This window comes from Petromyzon marinus, chromosome 75 (assembly GCF_048934315.1).
Source record: "Petromyzon marinus isolate PM22_M1 ecotype Great Lakes invasive population chromosome 75, UKy_Petmar_22M1.pri1.0, whole genome shotgun sequence".
In the NCBI taxonomy this organism is placed as follows: Eukaryota; Metazoa; Chordata; class Hyperoartia; order Petromyzontiformes; family Petromyzontidae; genus Petromyzon; species Petromyzon marinus.
The window spans coordinates 8,262,903-8,287,620 of record NC_133741.1 but is presented as its reverse complement, the minus strand read 5'-3'; the positions used below and the strand labels follow the sequence as shown (position 1 = coordinate 8,287,620).

The window sequence follows — 24,718 nt, the reverse complement described above, 5'->3', positions numbered from 1 at the left end:
GTGGGTGGTGAGTGTAGTGAGTGTGGGTGGTGAGTGTGGTGAGTGTGAGTGTGGTGAGTGTGGTGAGTGAGTGTGGTGAGTGTGAGTGTGGGTGGTGAGTGTGGGTGGTGAGTGTGGGTGGGTGGTGTGGGTGGTGAGTATGGTGAGTCTGGTGAGTGTGGGTGGTGAGTGTGGTGAGTGTGGGTGGTGCGTGTGGGTGGTGAGTGTGAGTTTTATGAGTGTGGGTGGTGAGTGTGGTGAGTCTGGTGAGTGTGGGTGGTAAGTGTGGTGAGTGTGGGTGGTGAGTGTGGTAAGTGTGGTGAGTGTGGGTTGTGAGTGTGGTAAGTGTGGTGAGTGTGGTGAGTGTGGTAAGTGTGGTGAGTGTGGTAAGTGTGGTGAGTGTGGGTGGTGAGTGTGGTAAGTGTGGTGAGTGTGGGTGGTGCGTGTGGGTGGTGAGTGTGAGTTTTATGAGTGTGGGTGGTGAGTGTGGTGAGTCTGGTGAGTGTGGGTGGTAAGTGTGGTGAGTGTGGGTGGTAAGTGTGGTGAGTGTGGGTGGTGAGTGTGGTGAGTGTGGTAAGTGTGGTGAGTGTGGGTTGTGAGTGTGGTAAGTGTGGTGAGTGTGGTGAGTGTGGTAAGTGTGGTGAGTGTGGTAAGTGTGGTGAGTGTGGGTGGTGAGTGTGGTAAGTGTGGTGAGTGTGGGTGGTGAGTGTGGGTGGTGAGTGTGGTAAGTGTGGTGACGGTGGTGAGTGTGGTGTCCAGTCCAATCTCGGTATCAGTTCTGGCGTCCTCTCATCAGGCTTCTGCCACAGCTGGGCCCACGGTGGTGAGCGGTGATGATGACGATGGCGATGATGATGGTGATGATGATGGTGATGATGACGGCGATGGTGATTGGAGCTTCTCCTCCGGCTCCGCTCTGTGGAGAGAGAGGCAGCAGCACCACAGCAGCGCATCATCATCGTCATCATCATCATCGTCATCATCGTCATCATCATCGTCATCATCATCATCGTCATCATCATCATCGTCATCATCATCATCGTCGTCATCGTCATCATCGTCATCATCATCATCGTCATCGTCACCGTGATGATATCGAGCCCACGACTTCCTGCGTACCAGGCAAGGGAGTTAACATCTCCTAGCCACCGTGATGATGATGAGAGAAAGAGAGAGACGCAGACTGCAAATATACAGCAGCAGCAGCCAGGCATCGTCAGTCGGGATCGACCCCACGACCTCCTGTGTACCAGGCGAGGTAGTTAACATCTCATCAGGGTCGGGATTGAACCCACGACCTCCTGTGTACCAGGCGAGGTAGTTAACATCTCATTAGGGTCGGGATTGAACCCACGACCTCCTGCGTACCAGTCGAGGTGGTTAACATCTCATCAGGGTCGGGATCGAACCCACGACCTCCTGCGTACCAGGCGAGGTAGCTAACATCTCATCAGGGTCGGGATCGAACCCACGACCTCCTGCGTACCAGGTGAGGTAGTTAACATCTCATCAGGGTCAGGGTTGAACCCACGACCTCCTGCGTACCAGGCAAGGTACACAGAGAGAGAGGCTCACCGTGGCTCAGCAGCTGCAGAGCCCTGCACAGGAGTGGTGCCGCCGCTGCTGCTGATGGTGGTGGTGGCCCAGCTGGTGGTGTCGGCCCAGCTGGTGGTGGTGGCCCGGATGGTGGTGGTGGTGGTGGCCCAGCTGCTGGTGGTGGCCCAGTTGATGGTGATGGGCCGGATGTAGATGATGATGGGAGTGGTGGTGGCGGTGGTGGGGGAGGCCCTGCTGGTGGTGGCCTCGCTGGTGGTGGGGGTGGCCTCGCTGGCGGTGGGCGTGGCCTGGCAGGTGGTGGGGGTGGCCTCGCTGGTGGTGGGGGTGGCCTCGCTGGCGGTGGGTGTGACCTAGCTGGCGGTGGGGGTGGCCTCGGTGGTGGTGGGGGTGGCCTCGCTGGTGGTGGGCGTGGCCTCGCTGGTAGTGGGGGTGGTCTCGCTGGTGGTGGGGGTGGCCTCGCTGGTGGTGGAGGTGGCCTCGGTGTGGGTGGGGGTGGCCTCGCTGGTGGTGGGGGTGGCCTCAGTGTGGGTGGGGGTGGCCTCGCTGGTGGTGGGGGTGGCCTCGGTGTGGGTGGCACTGCTGGTGGTGTGGGTGGCCCTGCTGGTGGTGGGGGTGGCCCTGCTGGTGGTGGGGGTGGCCCTGCTGGTGGTGGGGGTGGCCCTGCTAGTGGTGGGGGTGGCCCTGCTAGTGGTGGGGGTGGCCCTGCTGGTGGTGTGGGTGGCCCTGCTGGTGGTGGGGGTGGCCCTGCTGGTGGTGGGGGTGGCCCTGCTGGCGGTGGGGGTGGCCTTCCTGGCGGTGGGAGTGGCCCTGCTGGCGGTGGGAGTGGCCCTGCTGGTGGTGGGAGTGGCCCTGCTGGTGGTGGGCGTGGCCCTGCTGGTGGTGGGAGTGGCCCTGCTGGCGGTGGGAGTGGCCCTGCTGGCGGTGGGAGTGGCCCTGCTGGCAGTGGGCGTGGCCCTGCTGGCGGTGGGAGTGGCCCTGCTGGCGGTGGGAGTGGCCCTGCTGGCGGTGGGAGTGGCCCTGCTGGCGGTGGGAGTGGCCCTGCTGGCGGTGGGCGTGGCCTTGCTGGCGGTGGGCGTGGCCTTGCTGGCTGTGGGAGTGGCCTTGCTGGCGGTGGGAGTGGCCTTGCTGGCGGTGGGCGTGGCCTTGCTGGTGGTGGGCGTGGCCCTGCTGGTGGTGGGGGTGCTGCTCGTGGTGGTGGTGATGATGGTTTGGAGCCAGCTGTGAGCCAGCGCCTTCTTAGGCGTCATCCGGAGTTTCGGATCCCATCTGTTGGGAGGGACACGGGGAGGGAGGGAGGGGGGAGGCGCACACGTGGTGAGAGGGGCATGGTGAGATGATTTGACAGTGCAACCGTTTCAATTCGGGCAGCAACAAAAACAAATTCGTGTACATTTGTGTTTGTGTTTCTCCCTTGCGATGGGACTTTGTAGGATGAACGCTGAGATTTATAAGGGGGCACGGGGGGTGACCGATGAGTTCTGAAATTGGGTCTGCAGCGAGGCAGGGCACCGATAAGCTGTTGACAGGTATGGGGTGGTGAGCGGGGGGGTGAGTGAGGGGTGAGCGAGGGGGTGAGCGAGAGGGTGAGCGAGGGGGTGAGCGTGCTTCGTACTGCAGACAGCGGCTGACGAAGTCCACCAGCTGAGGGTGACGGCCCCGCAGGGCGCGGTCCAGGGGGAGACTTCCCGGTAGCCTCTGCTTGGACAGGTTGTCGGGGAGTCCCTCAGAGTCTGCAGAGAGACAGAGAGACGCGCGCAGAGTCACCAACCACCACGTGGCCAACACACCCCGCTCATCCACTTAACCACCCACCTTCCTATCCACCTACACACCCACTCACCCCACTTACATACCCACTCATCCACTTAACCAGCCACCTTCCTATCCACCTACACACCCACTCACCCCACTTACATACCCACTCATCCACTTAACCACCCACCTTCCTATCCACCTACACACCCACTCACCCCACTTACATTACCACTCATCCACTTAACCACCCACCTTCCTATCCACCTACACACCCACTCACCCCACTTACACACCCACCCATCCACTTAACCACCCACCTTCCTATCCACCTACACACCCACTCACCCCACCTACATACCCACTCATCCACTTAACCACCCACCTTCCTATCCACCTACACACCCACTCACCCCACTTACATACCCGCTCATCCACTTAACCACCCACCTTCCTATCCACCTACACACCCACTCACCCCACCTACATACCCTCTCACCCACCCACCCACCCCTATAAGAGCCTCACTGCCACCACCCCCCCCCACCCCACCTAACAAAACGGAATGGGTTACATCGCTAGCGCCGGCCTGCCCGAGCCCTTCAACTCACCAAAGTAATTTTTCCTGTAAGGGGCTTCGTCCACCATCTTCTTCGGGGGCATGCCCAGCATCTGCGCACGATTTCCGACGAAGACAAAAGGAGGAGGAGGCGGGGGGGACAGTTACAGCCGGTGTAGCCTCAGCGGGCCCATTGGGGCAAGTGCCGTCAGTCAGCGGTGAGTAGTGCCGGAGGCAGCTCGTGTGGAGGCCAGCACTGTGTACAAAGACAACAATCCCCTCCTCCACGTATTAGCCTCATCTCATCGCTGGGGCAAGCGCTGCTAGTAGCGAGCGGCACCTATGAAGGCCGGAACGGCACACGAGGGGGTGGGTGCCCAGGGCCACGCCCGGCCACCTTTGTCTCCCCCAGTATAAAATGTTTACTACACACCGCTACGCCAGGTACTCGTTTGAGGCTGACTCAACCTATGATAGGCCCAGGACCAGTTCGGATATTCCTCGCTGGTGTTTGTGGCTGTGGGAGGGATACAACTCTATGAGTATGGTTCTCTGTGGGTCTTTACGGGGTCTCTATGAGTATGGGTCTCTGTGCAGACCCACAGAGACCCATACCCATAGAGACCTGCTCGCCCGCTCACCCACCATACAGACCCACCGTACCCACCGTACCCACCCGCCATACCCACCGTACCCACCCACCATACCCACCGTACCCACCCACCATACCAACCGTACCCACCCACCGTACCCACCCACCATACCCACCGTACCCACCCACCCGCCCGTACCTCGATGCAGCAGTGCAGGTGGTCTTTGTAGGTATGTGAATTGAAGAGCACCTTGCCGGTGGCCAACTCGGCCACGGTGCAGCCCAGGGCCCACATGTCCACGGCGCAGGTGACACGGTAGCCCAGCAGCAGCTCCGGGGCCATGTAGGGCAACGTCCCGCCCACGGTTTGGGCTGAGCAACAACAACAACAACAACAACGACGACAACAACGACGACAACGACGATGACTACAAAGTGGTCCCTCCGTCAACAGCGACGCGGGTGGAACAGTTTTTTCCTTCGGTCGGTTAAACGCGTGGTCGGCTTCTGCGACCGATACGTCACGGCGGATGGCGAGTGTTTTTTTTCGGGTTGGACCGCGTACTCTGGCTGCCCGCCCGCTGATGATGATGACGACGATGATGATGACGATGATGATGACGATGATGATGATGACGATGATGATGATGACGATGATGATGACGATGATGATGACGATGATGATGACGATGATGATGATGCTCGGCTGCAAGCGCTCGAATTGTAAACGTCGTAGCGGGTTTACAACTCCAGCGCACCGGTTAGCGCTGTGCAAGCGACGAATCGATTGGCCGCGTCCCGCCCGCGTGACGCTGAACCTCACCGGCCGGCTGCACTTTAGGTGTTCTGTCGGCTTAATGGACGCGACCTGGCTTGACTTTCTTAATTCCAATTCAAAACAACGTTTGCATTTCTAGATTTAAAGCTTTCGTGACTTGCAAGGATCCATACTCTTTGGTTCTATTCGGTAAAGTCACGTAGTAGGTAAAAAAATAAAACGACGAAAATCACGACGTTTCGGCCACAACACAAGCGGCCTTCATCAGGTGAAGGGATCAGGCTGTCTCGCGCCAACCGGCATGTGCACCCGCATGCACACCACCTCTATGCTAAGTCGGCCAATCAAATGCTAATTTGTTATGCTAATTCCTTTGTCAAGGCACCTTGTTTCCTCGAACACAGCTTAAAGGTCCGCGGTCTGAGCGTGGCTGTGTTTCACTCCAGCGCCGTTCTCCAGACAGCCTGGTCCCTTCACCTGATGAAGGCCGCTTGTGTTGTGGCCGAAACGTCGTGATTTTTGTTGTTTTAATTTTTTTTTACCTACGTGACTTTACCGAATAGAACCAAAGAGTATGGATCCTTGCAGTCACGAAAGCTTCAAGTCTAGAATTACAAACGCAACGATGACGTCGACGCGAGATAACCCCCGAGCAAAAAATATATATATATAAAACTCCACGCACGCAAAAGCCCCACTCGCTCACTTTTATACTTCAGGTAGAAGCTGCACCCGAAGTCGTTGACCCTCACTTTGCCGTCCGCGGTGAGCAGAATGTTGTCCTGGAACAAAGAGCAGAGACGGGGGAAGGGATTCCACGCTCGGAGGTTACGGCAGGAGCGTCCAGCCAGCAGTGGGTCGATCACGCAAGGTGACGCATTTACACCCACACGGGCAGCCCTCCCCGCCCGCCCCACCCCACCCCGACTTGTGACACGGGCCACGTGCCAGAGACCCGTTCGAAGTCAATGAAGAATTAAAGCTTTCGTGACCGTGTAAATCGCTCGTTGTTTTTTTCCGGTAAAGTCACGTGTGTAGGAATACCGTAAAATTATATTGAAATAAATCAATCGCGACGTTTCGACGCACAGCACAAGCGATCCTCATCAGGTGTAAAGTAAAAAACCAAATCACAACAAGAAGATGAGAGACGAGAATTCAACAAACCTAGGAAAAACATTACGTGAAGCACAAACCAGTCAGGCCAACAACACAGTTAGACACTTACCCGACGGATCACGAATTTCAGAAGAGTGTTAAATTTCGTGGTCCGCCAGGTAAGTGTCTAACTGTGTTGTTGGCCTGACTGGTTGTGCTTCTATTTAAAGCTTTCGTGACTGCAAGGATTCATCTTCTTTGGTTCTTTCGGTAAAGTCACCAGGTAGAATGAGAATAAAATAATAAAATAACGCGATAAAATTCTCACGACGTTTCGGCCACAACGCAAGCGGCCGTCTTCAGGTGAAAGGTACGGACCCGTCGGGACGACAGAGCTTCAATAAACGATGTTAAGATTCGTAGCGACTTCTCCCAACCAGCTTAAAAGTCGCTACGAATCTTAACATCGTTGATTGAAGCTCTGTCGTCCCGACGGGTCCGTACCTTTCACCTGAAGACGGCCGCTTGCGTTGTGGCCGAAACGTCGTGAGAATTTTATTGTGTAATTTTATCATTTTATTCTCATTCTACGTGGGGACTTTACCGAAAGAACCAAAGAAGATGGTTGTGCTTTGCGTGATTGTTTTCTGAGCTGTGTTGAATTCTCGTCTCTCATCTTCTCGTCGTATTTACCTCCGTGATTTGTTACTTTTTACACCTAATCAAGATCGCTTGTGTTGCCGTTCGAAGTCGTTTTAAGAAACCACAAAACCTATTTTTATTTCACTACCAGGGTGTAAGGGCCCGGCAGAGCTGCCGTGAAGCTCTTTCATCAGAAACGACCTGGCCATCACGTAATGAGAGCAGCTCAACCAAGTGGCTGATATCATCATGAGCATCATCATCAGCAGCAGCATCATCATCGCATGGACATTTGTCACAGCACCCAAACACTCTAAACACGTGTTTCAACAGGCCCATAGAGACGCATACAGACCCACAGAGACTCATACTCATAGAGACCTATACAGGCCCACAGAGACCCATACCCATAGAGATCTATACAGACCCACAGAGACCCATACTCATAGTGACCCATAGACCCACAGAGACCCATACTCATAGAGACCCATACACACCCAGAGACCCATACTCATAGAGACCCATACTTATAGAGACTCACACAGACCCACAGAGACCCATACTCATAGAGACCCACAGAGACCCATTCTCATAGAGACTCACACAGACCTACAGAGACCCATACTCATAGAGACCCACACAGAGACCCACAGAGACCCATACTCATAGAGACCCATAGAGACCCATACTCATAGAGATCCATACAGACCCAGAGAGACCCGTACCCACAGAGACCCATACTCATAGAGACCTATACAGACCCACAGAGACCCATACTCAGAGACCCATACAGACCCACAGAGACCCATACTCATTGAGACTCATACAGACCCACAGAGACCCTTACTCATAGAGACTCATACAGACCCACAGAGACCCATACTCATAGAGACTCATACAGACCCACAGAGACCCATACTCATAGAGACCCATACAGACCCACAGAGACCCATACTCATAGAGACTCATACAGACCCACAGAGACCCATACTCATAGAGACACATAGAGACCCATAGAGACCCATACAGACCCACAGAGACCCATACTCATAGAGACCTATACACACCCACAGAGACCCATACTCATAGAGACCTATACACACCCACAGAGACCCATACTCATAGAGACCCACAGAGACCCATACTCATAGAGACCCACACAGAGACCCATACTCATAGAGACCCATAGAGACCCATACTCATAGAGACCCACAGAGACCCATACTCATAGAGACTCACAGACCCACAGAGACCCATATTCATAGAGACCCACAGAGACCCATACTCATAGAGACCCACACACAGAGACCCACAGACGGACGGGGCCCACGGTCGACCCCCCCCGCGGGTCGACCGTGGGCCCCGGGGGTGGCCGCCTCCACGCCAGCCGAGCGAGCGCCCCGGCGGGAGGTGGCCACCACCGCGGCCCGCCCCCCGCTCACCGGCTTGATGTCCGCGTGGACGACGCCCCGCCCCTTGGCGTACAGCAGGAAGTCGAGGATGGCCCCGGTGTACTCCCTCAGACGCCTCGGGTAGATCCGCCCGGCGCTCCCTTTTCTCACGACGTCTTTGAGGCTCCTCCTGACGCGACAACGACGACGACAACAACGACGACGTTAAATAAAAACCCCTTTGCCGTTCCGATGACGTCCGCGGGGCGGCCCCAAACGGACTGTACCACTTGGTTAGTTTTGCGGGGGGGTTGGGGGGGGGGTGGTGTAAAGCCTCGTCGCTCCGCAGGTGTTCATCCGCGGCCTCGCCACGCCCCACTGCTTGCGCTGACGGAGCCAACGCCCACAAAACGACGTTGAGTATTTTACGACGGTGATTTCGTTAAATTTCGATTTCAAGCTTTCGTGACTGGCAGTGATTCATATTGTTGGTTCTTTCGGTAAAGTGACGTCGTGAGAGTTTTATTGTTTTACGTGTATATATATTTTTATCGTTTTATTGTTTCCCTTTCAACGTGGTGACTTTACCGAAAGAACCAAGAATCTAATGATTTCATGATTTTATTGTAATTTCAACTATTTTATTATTATTTTGTCACCATCGTTTTATCACTACGATTTCATCGCAATTTAATCAACGCATTATTTTCATTATTGCTTTATTATCCGCGTTTCACGATTTTAATTTCTACGAGCGGTATATTTTTATTTCATCACAATTTCCTCTTTGCTGTTTTACAATTGTTCCGTCATTTTATTACCATCTTATCACGCGTTATTTTTTTGTTGCATCATTACCCACCTATTAATAATGTATAATTTCGTAATTTTCTCACTAACCTTTCATTGGAAATATTTTATTACGATATTATATATATTTAAAAAAACGGAAAAAATTGAACGTGTAATTCGTGGGGAGCGTTTCCGTTGAATCGCGAGGACTTCCTGCGTCCATCTAAACAAACTGTCAAATCGCTCTCCGTGGTGCTAACGTTTAAAAATAAATAAACACAAAGCGCCACTCCTTTCAAATGTTTCTTGCCGTTGGATTTCGCACCTGATGATGACTGCTTGCGTTGCGGTCGAAACGTCGTGATAATTTTATTGTTTTATATTTTATTATTTTTATTGTTTCCCTATCTACGTGGCGGTGACTTTACCGAAAGAACCAAGAATAATAATTTTATTGTTTTACAATAATTTTATTGTTTTATATTTTTTTATTGTTTCCCTATCTACGTGGCGGCGGTGACTTTACCGAAAGAACCAAGAATAATAATTGTATTGTTTTACAATAATTTGATAGTTTTATATTTTTATTATTTTATTGTTTCCCTATCTACGCGGCGGTGACTTTAACCGAAAGAACCAAGAATAATAATTGTATTGTTTTACAATAATTTTATTGTTTTATATTGTTATTATTTTATTGTTTCCCTATCTACGTGGCGGTGACTTTACCGAAAGAACCAAGAATAATAATTTTATTGTTTTACAATAATTTTATTGTTTTATATTTTTATTATTTTATTGTTTCCCTATCTACGTGGCGGTGACTTTACCGAAAGAACCAAGAATATGAATAACTGCAGTCGCGAAAGCTTTAAATCGAAAAATAAAAATGGTTTATAGTTTAGTGATTTTTCGATTTAAAGCTTTCGTGACTGCAGTGATTCATATTCTTGGTTCTTTCGGTAAAGTCACCACGTAGTAGAAGGGAAACAATAAAATAATAACAATATAAAACGATAAAGTTATTGTAAAACAATAAAATTATTATTCTTGGTTCTTTCGGTAAAGTCACCGCCACGTAGTAGAAGGGAAACAACAAAATAACAAAAATATAAAACGATAAAATTCTCACGACGTTTCGACTGCTACACAAGCAATCGTCATCAGGTGTGAAAACCACAGCAAAAAAACGCCACTTTTTCCAAATTTTCTTGCTGTGGTTTTCACACCTGATGATGATTGCTTCTATTGTTGCAGTCGAAACGTCGTGAGAATTTTATTGTTTTATATTTTTATTATTTTACGGTTTCACCTTCTAACGTGGTGGTGACTTTTACCGAAAGAACCAAGAATATGAATAGCTGCAGTCACGAAAGCTTTAAATCGAAAAATAGTTTATAGTTTAGTGATTTTTTATTTAAAGCTTTCGTGACTGCAGGGATTCATATTCTTGGTTCTTTCGGTAAAGTCACCATGTAGTAGAAGGGAAACAATCAAATAATAACAATATAAAACGATAAAGTTATTGTAAAACAATAAAATTATTATTCTTGGTTCTTTCGGTAAAGTCACCACCACGTAGATAGGGAAACAATAAAATAATAAAAATATAAAACAATTAAATTATTGTAAAACAATAAAATTATTATTCTTGGTTCTTTCGGTAAAGTCACCGCCGCGTAGTAGAAGGGAAACAAAATAATAAAAATATAAAACAATAAAATTATTGTAAAACAATAAAATTATTATTCTTGGTTCTTTCGGTAAAGTCACCCCAGCGTAGTAGAAGGAAAACAATAAAATAATAAAAATATAAAACAATAAAATAATAAACAAAAACATGTAACGTACACTACACTATACACTACACTACTATACACTACACTATACACTACACTACACACTACTATACACTACACTATACACTACACTACTATACACTACACTATACACTACACTATACACTACTATACACTACTATACACTACACACTACACTTTACACTACTATACACTACACTATACACTACGCTATACAATACACTACTACACACTACACTTTACACTACACTACACACTACACTATACACTACACACTACACTACACTATACACTACACACTACACTTTACACTACACACTACTATACACTACACTATACACTACACTACTATACACTACACTATACACTACACTCTACACTACTATACACTACACTATACACTACAATATACACTACACTATACACACTACACTTTACACTACACTACGCACTACTATACACTACCCTATACACTACGCTTTACACTACACTACACACTACTATACACTACACTATACACTACTATACACTACACTATACACTACACTACTATACACTACACTATACACTACACTATACACTACACTATACACTACACTATACACTACACTATACACTACACTACTATACACTACACTACTACACACTACACTTTACACTACACTACACACTACTATACACTACACACTACACTACTACACACTACTATACACTACACTGTATACTACACACGACTATACACTACTATACACTACACTACTATACACTACACTATACACTACACTTTACACTACTATACACTACACTATACACTACACTATACACTACACTATACACTACATTACTACACACTACACTTTACACTACACTACGCACTACTATACACTACCCTATACACTACGCTTTACACTACACTACACACTACTATACACTACACTATACACTACACTATACACTACTATACACTACACTACTATACACTACACTATACACTACACTACTATACACTACACTATACACTACACTACTATACACTACACTACTACACACTACACTTTACACTACACTACACACTACTATACACTACACTATACACTACTACACACTACACTTTAAACTACACTATACACTACACTATACACTACACTATACACTACTACACACTACACTTTACACTACACTACGCACTACTATACACTACACACTACACTACTACACACTACTATACACTACACTGTACACTACACACGACTATACACTACTATACACTACACTACTATACACTACACTATACACTACACTTTACACTACACTATACACTACTATACACTACTATACACTACACTACTATACACTACACTATACACTACACTTTACACTACACACTAGTTTCAGTTTCATTTATTTTGGTATAGCCCCGTGAGCCATCCGGCTCTTGAATCGGGTGCAACCGCAACAAGCAAAAACCAAAAACACGACCAAGAAAAACATCTTAAGGTGACTTTGTGTGTTGACTGTGCAAAACAGAAAATCCATGGGGAAAAAACAGCAAAAATATTCCAGAAAAAGCACCGTGCACACCACCAACGCTGCGTGCAAAAATCCCAGTGTGGGATGCAAAGTCAAACAACAACCACAACAACAACCACAAGACAACTTTAGATTAATGCCGTCAGTCTAACGCCGTACTACAACAAAACAAACATGTCCAAACCAAAAAAAAAACGTTTTCGAAATCACCAAAATAAAGCCATAAAAGCAATGTAACAGTGATCATAGAAACTGTGACCGAATTTTTAACAATAAACGACATAACCGACATGTAACACCAAACCCTGTAGGCATAGCTGGCTGCATGAGTCACTCCACAACAGCAGGAGCATCGGTCGGAGTATCACATTTTTAAATGCACCTTTAAGATCAGCGCGCTAAATCAAAATACAGATAATACTTTGCAGCGGTCATCCGGAGCGAAACATTTTATTTTATTTTAGGCCACTGAATAGCAGTGGCAGCTAGGGGTGTACAACTCCTCTAGAGCAGTTTTGAGTTAAGATCTCATAAGCAGTGATTCAAGTTGCAGTTTATTGGCAGGGCCTTTGCATCGATAGCAAAGGCCCTTCCTCCAGTATTTGTACGGCAATAGGGAATGTGAAAGCTGGTAAATGAGCGAAGACCTTAGGTCAAATTTGTTCTTTGAAGCAGAGAGGAGATCCAGCAGGTAGTCTGCGGATTTTTTCGTAAGTACATCGTGAATGAATAATATCTGGTGCACAAGCCGTCGAACATTAAGGGATGTTAAGTTTGACCCAATGTAGAGATCACAGTGGTGAGTCCTATACGGGCAGTTCAATGTAAATCTTAAGGCCGAGTGATAGATGGAATCAAGCTTCTTCAGTACAGTACTTGGGGCTGATTTATACACGATGTCACAGCAGTCAAGTAGAGGCGGTATGGTAGCTTTCATCAATTCCAAACGGAACATTGGCGGGTAGCAGTGCTTGTGTCGATACAGAAAACCAATTTTTATTTTTGTCTTTTTACCAATATAATCAATGTGTTTAACACGTAGGCTTTTGCGACCAATATTATTCATAATAAAGGTTTTTGGGTTAGATCGCGTTATTTATAAATGTGTCGTAACCCTCCACCACCCGACATGGCCAATCAACACTTTTTTTTGCTGATTGGCCGTGTCGGGTGGTGGAGGGTTACGACACATTTATAAATAACGCGATCTAACCCAAAAACCTTTATTATGAATAATCAATGTGACCTTCAAAATCCAGTCTTGAATCCAGGATGACCCCAACGAATTGCCACGTTCTGTCTGCGTGACAACAAGCTGTAAACGTTGTGGGTTCACTCTTCAACACACCAGTGGGCTAAAGCAGTGAACGAATTTGGTCTTTTGTCAACGTGACACTTTATTTTGCCGATTGGCCGTGTCGGGTGGTGGAGGGTTAACGACACGTTTATAAATAACGGCGATCTAATCCACAAAAAACCTTCATCACTGAACCCTTACTAGTTGGCCGTGTCGGGTGGTGGCGGATTTCACGACACGACATTGCTGCATTTACGCGATCCAACCCGCCCCCATAAAAAACCAAAGCTATTAAGGATGATATTGGTCGCGACAGCCCTGCGAGTGAAACTCATTCAAAGTGATAAATCGACGAATCGAGTTGCTTGATTAACCATTAAATCAATATGAATTCCGAAATCAAGAAACCATCGAGCGGAGCAATGGACACGCACGCGGGCGGGTGGGGTGGGTGGGTGGGTGGGTTGGGTGGGGTGGGTGGGTGGGTGGGGGTAAGCGGAGGTTCGCGTACTTCAAGAGCTCGACGACGAGGCAATTGTGCCCGCGGAATTGGAACGTGTCGAGGACCCGGATGACTCCGTAGCGCTCATCGCTGGCCCTGCCCTGCAGCTCCTTGGCCATCTTCAGCTCCCTTCTCTGGCAGGCCGCTATCGAGGGGCTGTGGAGCGGGAGGTGGAAGGTCGCGAAATTGATGACGGTGACTCTGCGTGGGTGACTCTGTGTGGGTGACTCTGTGTGGGTGACTCTGCGTGGGTGACTCTCTGTGTGGGTGTCTCTGTGTGGGTGTCTCTGCGTGGGTGACTCTGTGTGGGTGTCTCTGTGGGTGTCTCTGTGTGGGTCCGGGTGTCTCTGTGGGTCCGGGTGTCTCTGTGGGTCTGGGTGTCTCTGTAGCTCTCTGTGGGTCTCTGTGTGGGTATCTTTGTGTGGGTATCTCTGTGTGGGTCTGGGTGTCTCTGTGGGTGTCTCTGTGTGGGTGTCTCTGTGGGTATCTCTGTGTGGGTGTCTCTGTGGGTCTCCATAGGTCTGTTGGTTACACTTCACGTAGCCTCAAGGTGCACATGGCCTGGCAGAAGCAACGTGGTGACGTCACCACCACCTAGTGGCCAATGGCGATTGTTGTTAGTTTGTAGTTAGCAATAGTGGTACGGCAGTTATTATTCTGTTGGTTAACTTTGATTCACAGCAGTAGTCTTACGGCAGGTTATTATTTAGTGAGTTAGTTGATATTTAGCAGTAAGTTTTACGGCGGTAAAATTTTGTTTGTGAGTTTTATAGTTAGCAGCAGTTTTATGGCAGTTAGTATTTTGTTAGTTTATAGTTAGCAGCAGTTTTATGGCAGTAAGATTTTGTTAGTTTATAGTTAGCAGCAGTTTATGGCAGTTAGTATTTTGTTAGTTCATAGCAGCAGTTTTACAGCAGTTAGTATTTTGTTAGTTCATAGTTAGCAGCAGGTTTACGGCAGTTAGTATTTTATTAGTTTATAGTTAGCAGCAGTTTTACGGCAGTTAGTATTTTGTTAGTTTATAGTTAGCAGCAGTTTTACTGCAGTTTGCATTTTGTTAGTTTATAGTTAGCAGAAGTTTTATGTCAGTTAGTATTTTGTTAGTTTATAGTTAGCAGAAGTTTTTCGGCAGTTAGTATTTTGTTCGTTTATAGTTAGCGGCAGTTTTACGTCAGTTAGTATTTTGTTAGTTTATAGTTAGCAGAAGTTTTACGGCAGTTAGTATTTTGTCGGCGAGTCCACAGTTGGTGGCAGTTTCACGGCGGTGCCTCCGATCATTTGATGATTATTTCCCGAGAATCGCGGGCCACCGCGGAAGGCCCTCCCGGCTCACCGCGAGGCCATCGACAGCATCTTGACGGCCACGAGCGTTTTGGTTTTGTGGTCGAGGCACTGCAGCACCAGGCCCTGGCCTCCCTTGCCGATCTTCTTCTGCACCTCGTAGCGGTACTGGAGCTGTTCCTTGCGGACCTAGGGAGGCGGAGGAGGAGGAGGCGGAGGCCGGTGGTCAGAGCCGTCGCGAACGGAGCGCCTGACGCTCGGTGGTGGCGGCGACGGCGGCAGTCGGGGATTCCACGACCGCCATTCTCCACCACGAAGGTTTGTTTTTGCTCGGGTATCGGATCGCGGAAACGTTTAAATGTTGCGTTAAACTTGCCGAACGCTGCTTGACTTGAAGCTTTCGTGACTGCAGGAATTCACATTCTTGGGTCCGTCGGTAAAGCCACCACGTGGATAGGCTCAAAGGAAATAATCAAAGATAACGGAAAACTCCGACGTTTCCATCGCAACGCAAGCGGTCGTCTTCCCGTTACTTTTATTATTGTCTTTGAACCTATCTACGCGACTTTACCGACGGACCCAAGAAGGCCGAATGATGTTAAAACTTGGGGGGGGTTGTTCGCCTTTTTGCGTTTATCCATCTAACACTGGGTAGTGAGACGCTGGTAGTGAGACACTGGTGGTGAGACACTGGTAGTGAGACGCTGCTAGTGAGACACTGGTAGTGAGACACTGGTGGTGAGACACTGGGTAGTCAGACACTGTAATGAGACACTGGTGGTGAGACACTGGGTAGTGAGACACTGGTGGTGAGACACTGGGTAGTGAGACACTGGTGGTGAGACACTGGGTAGTGAGACACTGGGTAGTGAGCCACAGGTGGTGAGACACAGGTGGTGAGACACTGGATAGTGAGACACTGGGTAGTGAGACACTGGTGGTGAGACACTGGGTAGTGAGACACCGCTAGTGAGACACTGGGTAGTGAGACACTGGGTAGTGAGACACTGGTAGTGAGACACAGGTAGTGAGACACTGGGTAGTGAGACACTGGGTAGCGAGACACAGGGTAGTGAGACACTGGTAGTGAGACACTGGTGGTGAGACACTGGTGGTGAGACACTGGTAATGAGAAACTGGGTAGTGAGACACTGGGAAGTGAGACACTGTGTGGTGAGACACTGGGTAGTGAGACACTGGTGGTGAGACACTGCTGGCGAGACAGGTAGTGAGACACTGGTAGTGAGACACTGGGTAGTGAGACACTGGGTAGTGAGACACTGTGTAATGAGACACTGGTGGTGAGACACTGGTGGTGAGACACTGGGTAGTGAGACACTGTGTAATGAGACACTGGTGGTGAGACACTGGTGGTGAGACACTGGGTAGTGAGACACTGGGTAGTGAGACACAGGTGGTGAGACACAGGTGGTGAGACACTGGGTAGTGAGACACTGGGTAGTGAGACACTGGTGGTGAGACACTGGGTAGTGAGACACCGCTAGTGAGACACAGGTAGTGAGACACTGGGTAGTGAGACACTGGGTAGTGAGACACTGGTAGTGAGACACTGGTGGTGAGACACTGGTAATGAGACACTGGGTAGTGAGACACTGGGTAGTGAGACACTGGGTAGTGAGACACTGGGTAGTGAGACACAGGGTAGTGAGACACTGGTGGTGAGACACTGGTGGTGAGACACTGGTAATGAGACACTGGGTAGTGAGACACTGGGTAGTGAGACACTGTGTGGTGAGACACTGGGTAGTGAGACACTGGTGGTGAGACACTGCTGGCGAGACACTGGTAGTGAGACACTGGGTAGTGAGACACTGGGTAGTGAGACACTGGGTAGTGAGACTGGTGGTGAGACATTGGTAGTGAGACATTGGGTGGTGTGATACTAGTAGTGAGACACTGGGTAGTGAGACACTGGGTAGTGAGACACTGGTAGTGAGCCACTGGGTAGTGAGACACTGGTAGTGAGACACTGGTAGTGAGACAATGGGTAGTGAGACACTGGTAGTGAGACACTGGGTAGTGAGACACTGGTAGTGAGACACTGGTAGTGAGACAATGGGTAGTGAGACACTGGTAGTGAGACACTGGTAGTGAGACATTGCTAGTGAGACACTGGTACTGAGACACTGGTGGTGATACACTGCTAGTGAGACACTGGGTAGTGAGACACTGGTAGTGAGACACGGGTGGTGAGACACTGGTAGTGGGACAGGTTGTGAGACACTGGTAGTGAGACACTGGTGGTGAGACACTGGTGGTGAGACACTGGGTAGTGAGACACTGGTGGTGAGACACTCGGTAGTGAGACACTGTTAGTGAGACACTGGTAGTGAGACACTGGTAGTGAGACACTGGTGGTAAGACACTGCTAGTGAGACACTGGGTAGTGAGACACTGGTAGTGAGACACTGGTGGTGAGACACTGCTAGTGAGACACTGGGTAGTGAGACACTGGGTAGTCAGACACTGCTAGTGAGACACTAGGTAGTGAGACACTGGGTAGTGAGACACTGCTAGTGAGACACAGGTAGTGAGACACTGGGTAGTGAGACACTGGGTAGTGAGACACAGGTAGTGAGACACTGGGTAGTGAGACACTGGGTAGTGAGACACTGGGTAGTGAGACACAGGTAGTGAGACACTGCTAGTGAGACACTGGGTAGTGAGACACTGGGTAGTGAGACACTGGGTAGTGAGACACTGGGTAGTGAGACACTGGGTAGTGAGACACAGGTTGTGAGACTAGGGCCTAAAGATGGACGCTCTCTCTGGTGCAGACCAATTAGTGTCAAAGGCAATGCCACTTATTACCAGAGCCTGTTTTTGTTTGCATGTTCACCACAAGGTTGTGTTTTTATTTACAGAAATGGTACAGCCTATTGTTACGCTGTTAAAGACCCCACCACTTGAACTGCCTATGTAGCTCTTCTATCTCAAAAGCGACCTGGCCATCGCAAACCGTAGCTCAACGAAGTGGCCTCATCATTACCACCGTGTGGCAATGATGAGGCCCGTGGGTTCTAAATGTGCGGTGACATCGTCTCTAAATGTCTCTAAGGAAAAACGACGGAGGGAGGACCCCGGCGGAAAGAAATCCACGCCACCCACGAGGAGAGAGATCGAGACGTAAACTCCGCATATGCAACAGCTAACAGCAGCGGCATCAGCGGGTGTCAGGGCCGGTATCGAACCCACGACCTCCTGCACACCGGGCGAGGGAGCTAACATCTTCTGGCCACCGCGGCCGACGTCCTCGTCGTCGTGAGTGGATTGGCCAAAGTTCGCGACAAAACGGTGCAAAATAACTTTAACGCGATGTGTGGCGGCGCCATAGATGGAGCAAGGGGCATCAAAGGGGACCTCCCCAGGTCGATCTGGACCAGTTGAAGACCGAAAGCCTAAGACCAGCAGCTAGACAGGAAGGCCCAAGCCCAGCTAGATAGGAGACCCCCCTAGCCCCCGCTGCCCTTAGCAGGGCCGGGGGACTTTGTGCGGCTCGGCCGTGAGACTCCGGGAACCCCTGGTCCCCTGACGTCCTCGTGAGGGCCGCGTCCAGTGGGTCAGTGGTCGGAACTCGGAACCGTGGCTAGGGCCGAGTTAGAACGGCCTCCCCCCTAGGCACCCATAGCCGGAGGACCCTGAGTGTAGCCCTGTGTTACAGGGCACGTTAGCCCGGAGGCAGTACCCTCACTAAACAGTGGTGTAGGAGGACCCTGAGTGTAGCCCTGTGTTACAGGGCACGTTAGCCCAGAGGCAGTACCCTCCCTAGACAGTGGTGTAGGAGGACCCTGAGTGTAGTTCTGTGTTATAGGGCACGTTAGCCCGGAGGCAGTACCTCCCTAGAGAGTGGTGTAGGAGGACCCTGAGTGTATCCCTGTGTTATAGGGCACGTTAGCCTGGAGGCAGTACCCTCCCTAGACAGTGGTGTAGGAGGACCCTGAGTGTAGTTCTGTGTTATAGGGCACGTTAGTCCAGAGGCAGTACCCACCCTAGACAGTGGTGTAGGAGGACCCTGAGTGTAGCCCTGTGTTATAGGGCACGTTAGCCCAGAGACAGTACCCTCCCTAGACAGTGGTGTAGGAGTACCCTGAGTGTAGTTCTGTGTTACAGGGCACGTTAGCCCGGAGGCAGTACCCTCCCTAGACAGTGGTGTAGGAGGACCCTGAGTGTAGCCCTGTGTTATAGGGCACGTTAGCCCAGAGGCAGTACCCTCCCTAGACAGTGGTGTAGGAGGACCCTGAGTGTAGCCCTGTGTTATAGGGCACGTTAGCCCGGAGGCAGTACCCTCCCTAGACAGTGGTGTAGGAGTACCCTGAGTGTAGTTCTGTGTTACAGGGCACGTTAGCCCAGAGGCAGTACCCTCCCTAGACAGTGGTGTAGGAGGACCCTGAGTGTAGCCCTGTGTTATAGGGCACGTTAGCCCGGAGGCAGTACCCTCCCTAGACAGTGGTGTAGGAGGACCCTGAGTGTAGTTCTGTGTTATAGGGCACGTTAGCCCAGAGGCAGTACCCTCCCTAGACAGTGGTGTAGGAGGACCCTGAGTGTAGCCCTGTGTTAGGGCACGTTAATCCTAGGTGTAGAGGACAGTAACCCTGAGTGTACTGGGACTGTACTGCCGAGCGAGGTGGTTTAATGAACAGTGTTGCCTCCAAGAACCGACTCCGACGTCTCCTGAATCCACAACACTACACTTGCACAGAGACCCAGATCCCGAGAGACCCACAGGGACCCACAGACACCCAGACCAATCAAGGCTCACACAGATCATTAGAGACCCACAGAGACCCCCAGAAACCCGTAGCACAAAACCTTAACCGACTGTCTGTGTCTGGTGGTGGTGGCAGGTTTAACCATTGCACATTTATACTCGTGCCTTCTAACCCAACAAAAAGCTCTGTGGGTGTCTAATGGTGTTTCTTTGGGTGCCTGAGTGGGTCTCAATGGGAGTGGGTCTCTGTGGGTGTCTCTGTGGGTGTCTCTTTGGGTCTCTGTGGATCTCTGTGGGTGTCTCTGTGGGTGTCTCTGTGGGTGTCTCTGTGGCTGTCTCTTTGGGTCTCTGTGGGTCTCTATGGGTTTCTCTGTGGGTGTCTCTTTGGGTCTCTGTGGGTGTCTCTATGGGTGTCTATGGGTGTCTCTGTGGGTGTCTCTGTGGGTTTCTCTTTGGGTCTCTGTGGGTCTCTATCGATGTCTCTGTGGGTGTCTCTTTGGGTCTCTGTGGGTCTTTGTGGGTCTCTATGGGTGTCTCAATGGGAGTGGGTCTCTGTGGGTGTCTCTGTGGGTGTCTCTGTGGGTGTCTCCGTGGGTGTCTATGGGTGTCTCTGTGGGTCTCTGTGGGTCTCTGTGGGTGTCTCTGGGTGTCTCTGTGGGTCTCTGTGGGTGTCTCTGTGGGTGTCTCTGTGGGTCTCTGGGTGTCTCAATGGGAGTGGCTCTCTGTGGGTGTCTCTGTGGGTGTCTCTGTGGGTGTCTCTGTGGGTGTCTCTGTGGGTGTCTCTGTGGGTGTCTCTTTGGGTGTCTCTTTGGGTCTCTGTGGGTCTCTGTGGGTCTCTGTGGGTCTCTTTGGGTCTCTGTGGGTCTCTGTGGGTGTCTCAATGAGAGTGGGTCGCTGTGGGTGTCTCTGTGGGTGTCTCTGTCGGTCTCTATGGGTGTCTCTGTGGGTCTCTATGGGTGTCTCAATGGGAGTGGGTCTCTGTGGGTATCTCTGTGGGTGTCTCTGTGTCTCTGTGAGCCTCACAGGGATGTAGTTGTTGTTATCGTCGTCGTAGCCGTCGTTGTTGTTGCCGCCCCGGGGTTTGCCGACCTTGTCCAAAGTGAAGAACCAAATTTGTTTCATGGCCGCCAGCTCCAGCTTTTGGCGATGACTCAGCTGAGGTCCAAAGAGTTCCAGGATCGCTAAACACGTGACAACAACAACAACAGCTTAAACTTTGAACTATCTCTGTTTTGTTTACATGCCAGGTAAGGCCCCCATGAAACATGACCATCATGACATCCCTCATGCAACATGGCCACAATGAAGTCCCCCTTGCAAAATGGTCACAATGAAGTCCCCCATGCAACATGGCCACCATGACAACCCCCATGCAACATGGCCATCATGACATCCCTCATGCAACATGGCCGCAATGAAGTCCCCCTTGCAAAATGGCCACAATGAAGTCCCCCATGTAACATGGCCACCATGACAACCCCCATGTAACATGGCCGCTGTGATATCCCCCATGCAACATGGCCATCATGACATCCCTTATGCAACATTACTGCAATGATGTCCCCCTTGCAAAATGGCCACAATGAAGTCCCCCATGCAACATGGCCATCATGACATCCCTCATGCAACATGGCCGCAATGAAGTCCCCCTTGCAAAATGGCCGCAATGAAGTCCACCATGCAACATGGCCACTCTAACGACCCCCATGCATCATGGCCACCGTGAAATCCCCCACGTAACATGGCCATAGTGATGTCCCCCATGCAAAATGGCTGCCGTGACATCCCCCATGCAACGTGGCCATCGTGAAGACCCCTATGCAACATGGCCACCGTGAAGTCCCCCATGCAAAATGGCGGTAGTGACTTCCCCCCCATTCACCGTGGCCACGTTCCGCTCACTGCTGTTCTCACCTCGAGGCGATTTACAGCGGATAGGTCCGGTGCCGGCTGCGGACAGCGCGCTCCACGTGTTGCCACAGACTCCCTCCCTCCTTCGCGCTGCAGCTTGGCTCGTCTACACGCACACACACACACACAAAAACAATATTGCAGTAGGCTCCTCTACACACACAGACTTCACGTGAACAGTAGGCGTTAGTGCCGGGGTCGAACCCACGACCTCCTGTATACAAAGTGAGGTTGTTAACATCTCCTAGCCACCGTGGTGCCACAGAGTAGTGTACGGGCATCACAAACACACTCACTACATCTGGCGGAGGATCGTTCCCAGGTTCGGATCGCGAGTGCGAGTTGCAAGTCGATGTCAAACAAATACATATTTCATGGAAGCTCGTTCGTAAGTGTGGGTGGTGTTCGTAAGTGAGGGTGGTGTTGGTAAGTGTGGGTGGTGTTGGTAAGTGCTGGTGATGTTGGTAAGTGAGGGTGGTGTTGGTAAGTGTGGGTGGTGTTGGTAAGTGAGGGTGGTGTTGGTAAGTGTGGGTGGTGTTGGTAAGTACTGGTGGTGTTGGTAAGTGAGGGTGGTGTTGGTAAGTGTGGGTGGTGTTGGTAAGTATTGGCGGTGTTGGTAAGTGTGTGTGGTGTTGGTAAGTGCGGGTGGTGTTGGTAAGTGTGGGTGGTGTTGGTAAGTGTTGGTGGTGTTGGTAAGTGTGTGTGGTGTTGGTAAGTGAGGGTGGTGTTGGTAAGTGTGGGTGTTGTTGGTAAGTGAGGGTGGTGTTGGTAAGTGAGGGTGGTGTTGGTAAGTGTGGGTGGTGTTGGTAAGTGAGGGTGGTGTTGGTAAGTGAGGGTGGTGTTGGTAAGTGAGGGTGGTGTTGGTAAGTGAGGGTGGTGTTGGTAAGTGTGGGTGGTGTTGGTAAGTGTGGGTGGTGTTGGTAAGTGTGGGTGGTGTTGGTAAGTGTGGGTGGTGTTGGTGATGGTGGTGTTGGTAAGTGAGGGTGGTGTTCGTAAGTGTGGGTGGTGTTGGTAAGTGAGGGTGGTGTTGGTAAGTGAGGGTGGTGTTGGTAAGTGAGGGTGGTGTTGGTAAGGGTGGTTGGTGTTGGTAAGTGAGGGTGGTGTTGGTAAGTGTGGGTGGTGTTGGTAAGTGAGGGTGGTGTTGGAAAGTGCTGGTGGTGTTGGTAAGTGTGGGTGGTGTTGGTAAGTGTGGATGGTGTTGGTAAGTGTGAGTGCTGTTGGTAAGTGTGAGTGCTGTTGGTAAGTGTGAGTGGTGTTGGTAAGTGTGGGTGGTGTTGGTAAGTGTGGGTGGTGTTGGTAAGTGTGGGTGGTGTTGGTAAGTGAGGGTGGTGTTGGTAAGTGAGGGTGGTGTTGGTAAGTGTGGGTGGTGTTGGTAAGTGAGGGTGGTGTTGGTAAGTGCTGGTAGTGTTGGTAAGTGTGAGTGCTGTTGGTAAGTGTGAGTGGTGTTGGTAAGTGTGGGTGGTGTTGGTAAGTGAGGGTGGTGTTGGTGAGGGTGGTGTTGGTAAGTGTGGGTGGTGTTGGTAAGTGTGGGTGTGGTGTTGGTAAGTGTGGGTGGTGATCGTAAGTGAGGGTGGTGTTGGTAAGTGTGGGTGGTGTTGGTAAGTGAGGGTGGTGTTGGTAAGTGTGGGTGGTGTTGGTAAGTGTGAGTGCTGTTGGTAAGTGTGAGTGCTGTTGGTAAGTGTGGGTGGTGTTGGTAAGTGAGGGTGGTGTTGGTAAGTGTGGGTGGTGTTGGTAAGTGTGGGTGGTGTTGGTGAGGGTGGTGTTGGTAAGTGCGGGTGGTGTCGGTATGTGAGGGTGGTGTTGGTAAGTCGAGTGTAGGGGCCCATGCGTTACCTGCATGGTGTTGATGCTCAGAGTGGCTTCGCTCACGCAGCAGTCCCCAAGGTCTCTGTGTGGGTGGGGGGGTGGAGATGATGTAGAGAGTCACAACACGAACTCACATCCTCACCACTGTCCCACATCCCCCCCACCAGGAACCCACCATTCTCACAACGAACCCCCATCCTCACCAGGAACTCCCAATACAGACTCACATCCTCACCACGAACTCACATGGACTCACATCCTCACCACGGACCCAACCTCACCACGAACCCACAACACGAACCCACACACCACGAACCCACAACACTCACCACGAACCCACAACACTCACCACGAACCCACAACACGGACCCACACACTCACCACGATCCCACAACACTCACCACGAACCCACAACACGGATCCACACACTCACCACGAACCCACAACACGGACCCACACACTCACCACGATCCCACAACACTCACCACGAACCCACAACACGGACCCACAACACTCACCACGAACCCACAACACTCACCACGAACCCACAACACGGACCCACACACTCACCACGAACCCACAACACGGACCCACAACACTCACTACGAACCCACAACACGGACCCACACACTCACCACGAACCCACAACACTCACCACGAACCCACAGCACGGACCCAGACACTCACCACGAACCCACAACA

The 24,718-nt window shown here is 50.5% G+C and overlaps 1 protein-coding gene across 3 annotated transcripts; it reads right to left on the bottom strand.

The window, feature by feature from the left end:
• Positions 1–1,824: 1,824 nt before the first annotated feature.
• On the bottom strand, positions 1,825–24,171 carry LOC116958319 (uncharacterized). 3 transcript variants are annotated; one of them, XM_076056427.1, is made up of 8 exons: positions 24,044–24,171; positions 22,214–22,316; positions 21,323–21,480; positions 8,400–8,538; positions 4,639–4,811; positions 3,900–3,960; positions 3,149–3,266; positions 1,825–2,802 (listed from the first exon to the last, which is right to left on the bottom strand). In XM_076056427.1, the coding sequence occupies exons 1-8, from the start codon at positions 24,047–24,049 to the stop codon at positions 1,887–1,889; spliced, it is 1,674 nt and encodes a 557-aa protein (XP_075912542.1). In that variant the 5' UTR covers positions 24,050–24,171; the 3' UTR covers positions 1,825–1,886. The 3 variants fall into 3 exon arrangements, with proteins under 3 accessions (XP_075912542.1, XP_075912543.1, XP_075912544.1); XM_076056428.1 differs by lacking the exons at positions 21,323–21,480; positions 22,214–22,316; positions 24,044–24,171 and adding exons at positions 5,924–5,999; positions 14,299–14,408; XM_076056429.1 differs by lacking the exons at positions 22,214–22,316; positions 24,044–24,171 and having other exon boundaries at positions 21,323–21,485.
• Between the last annotated feature and the right edge of the window lie 547 nt (positions 24,172–24,718).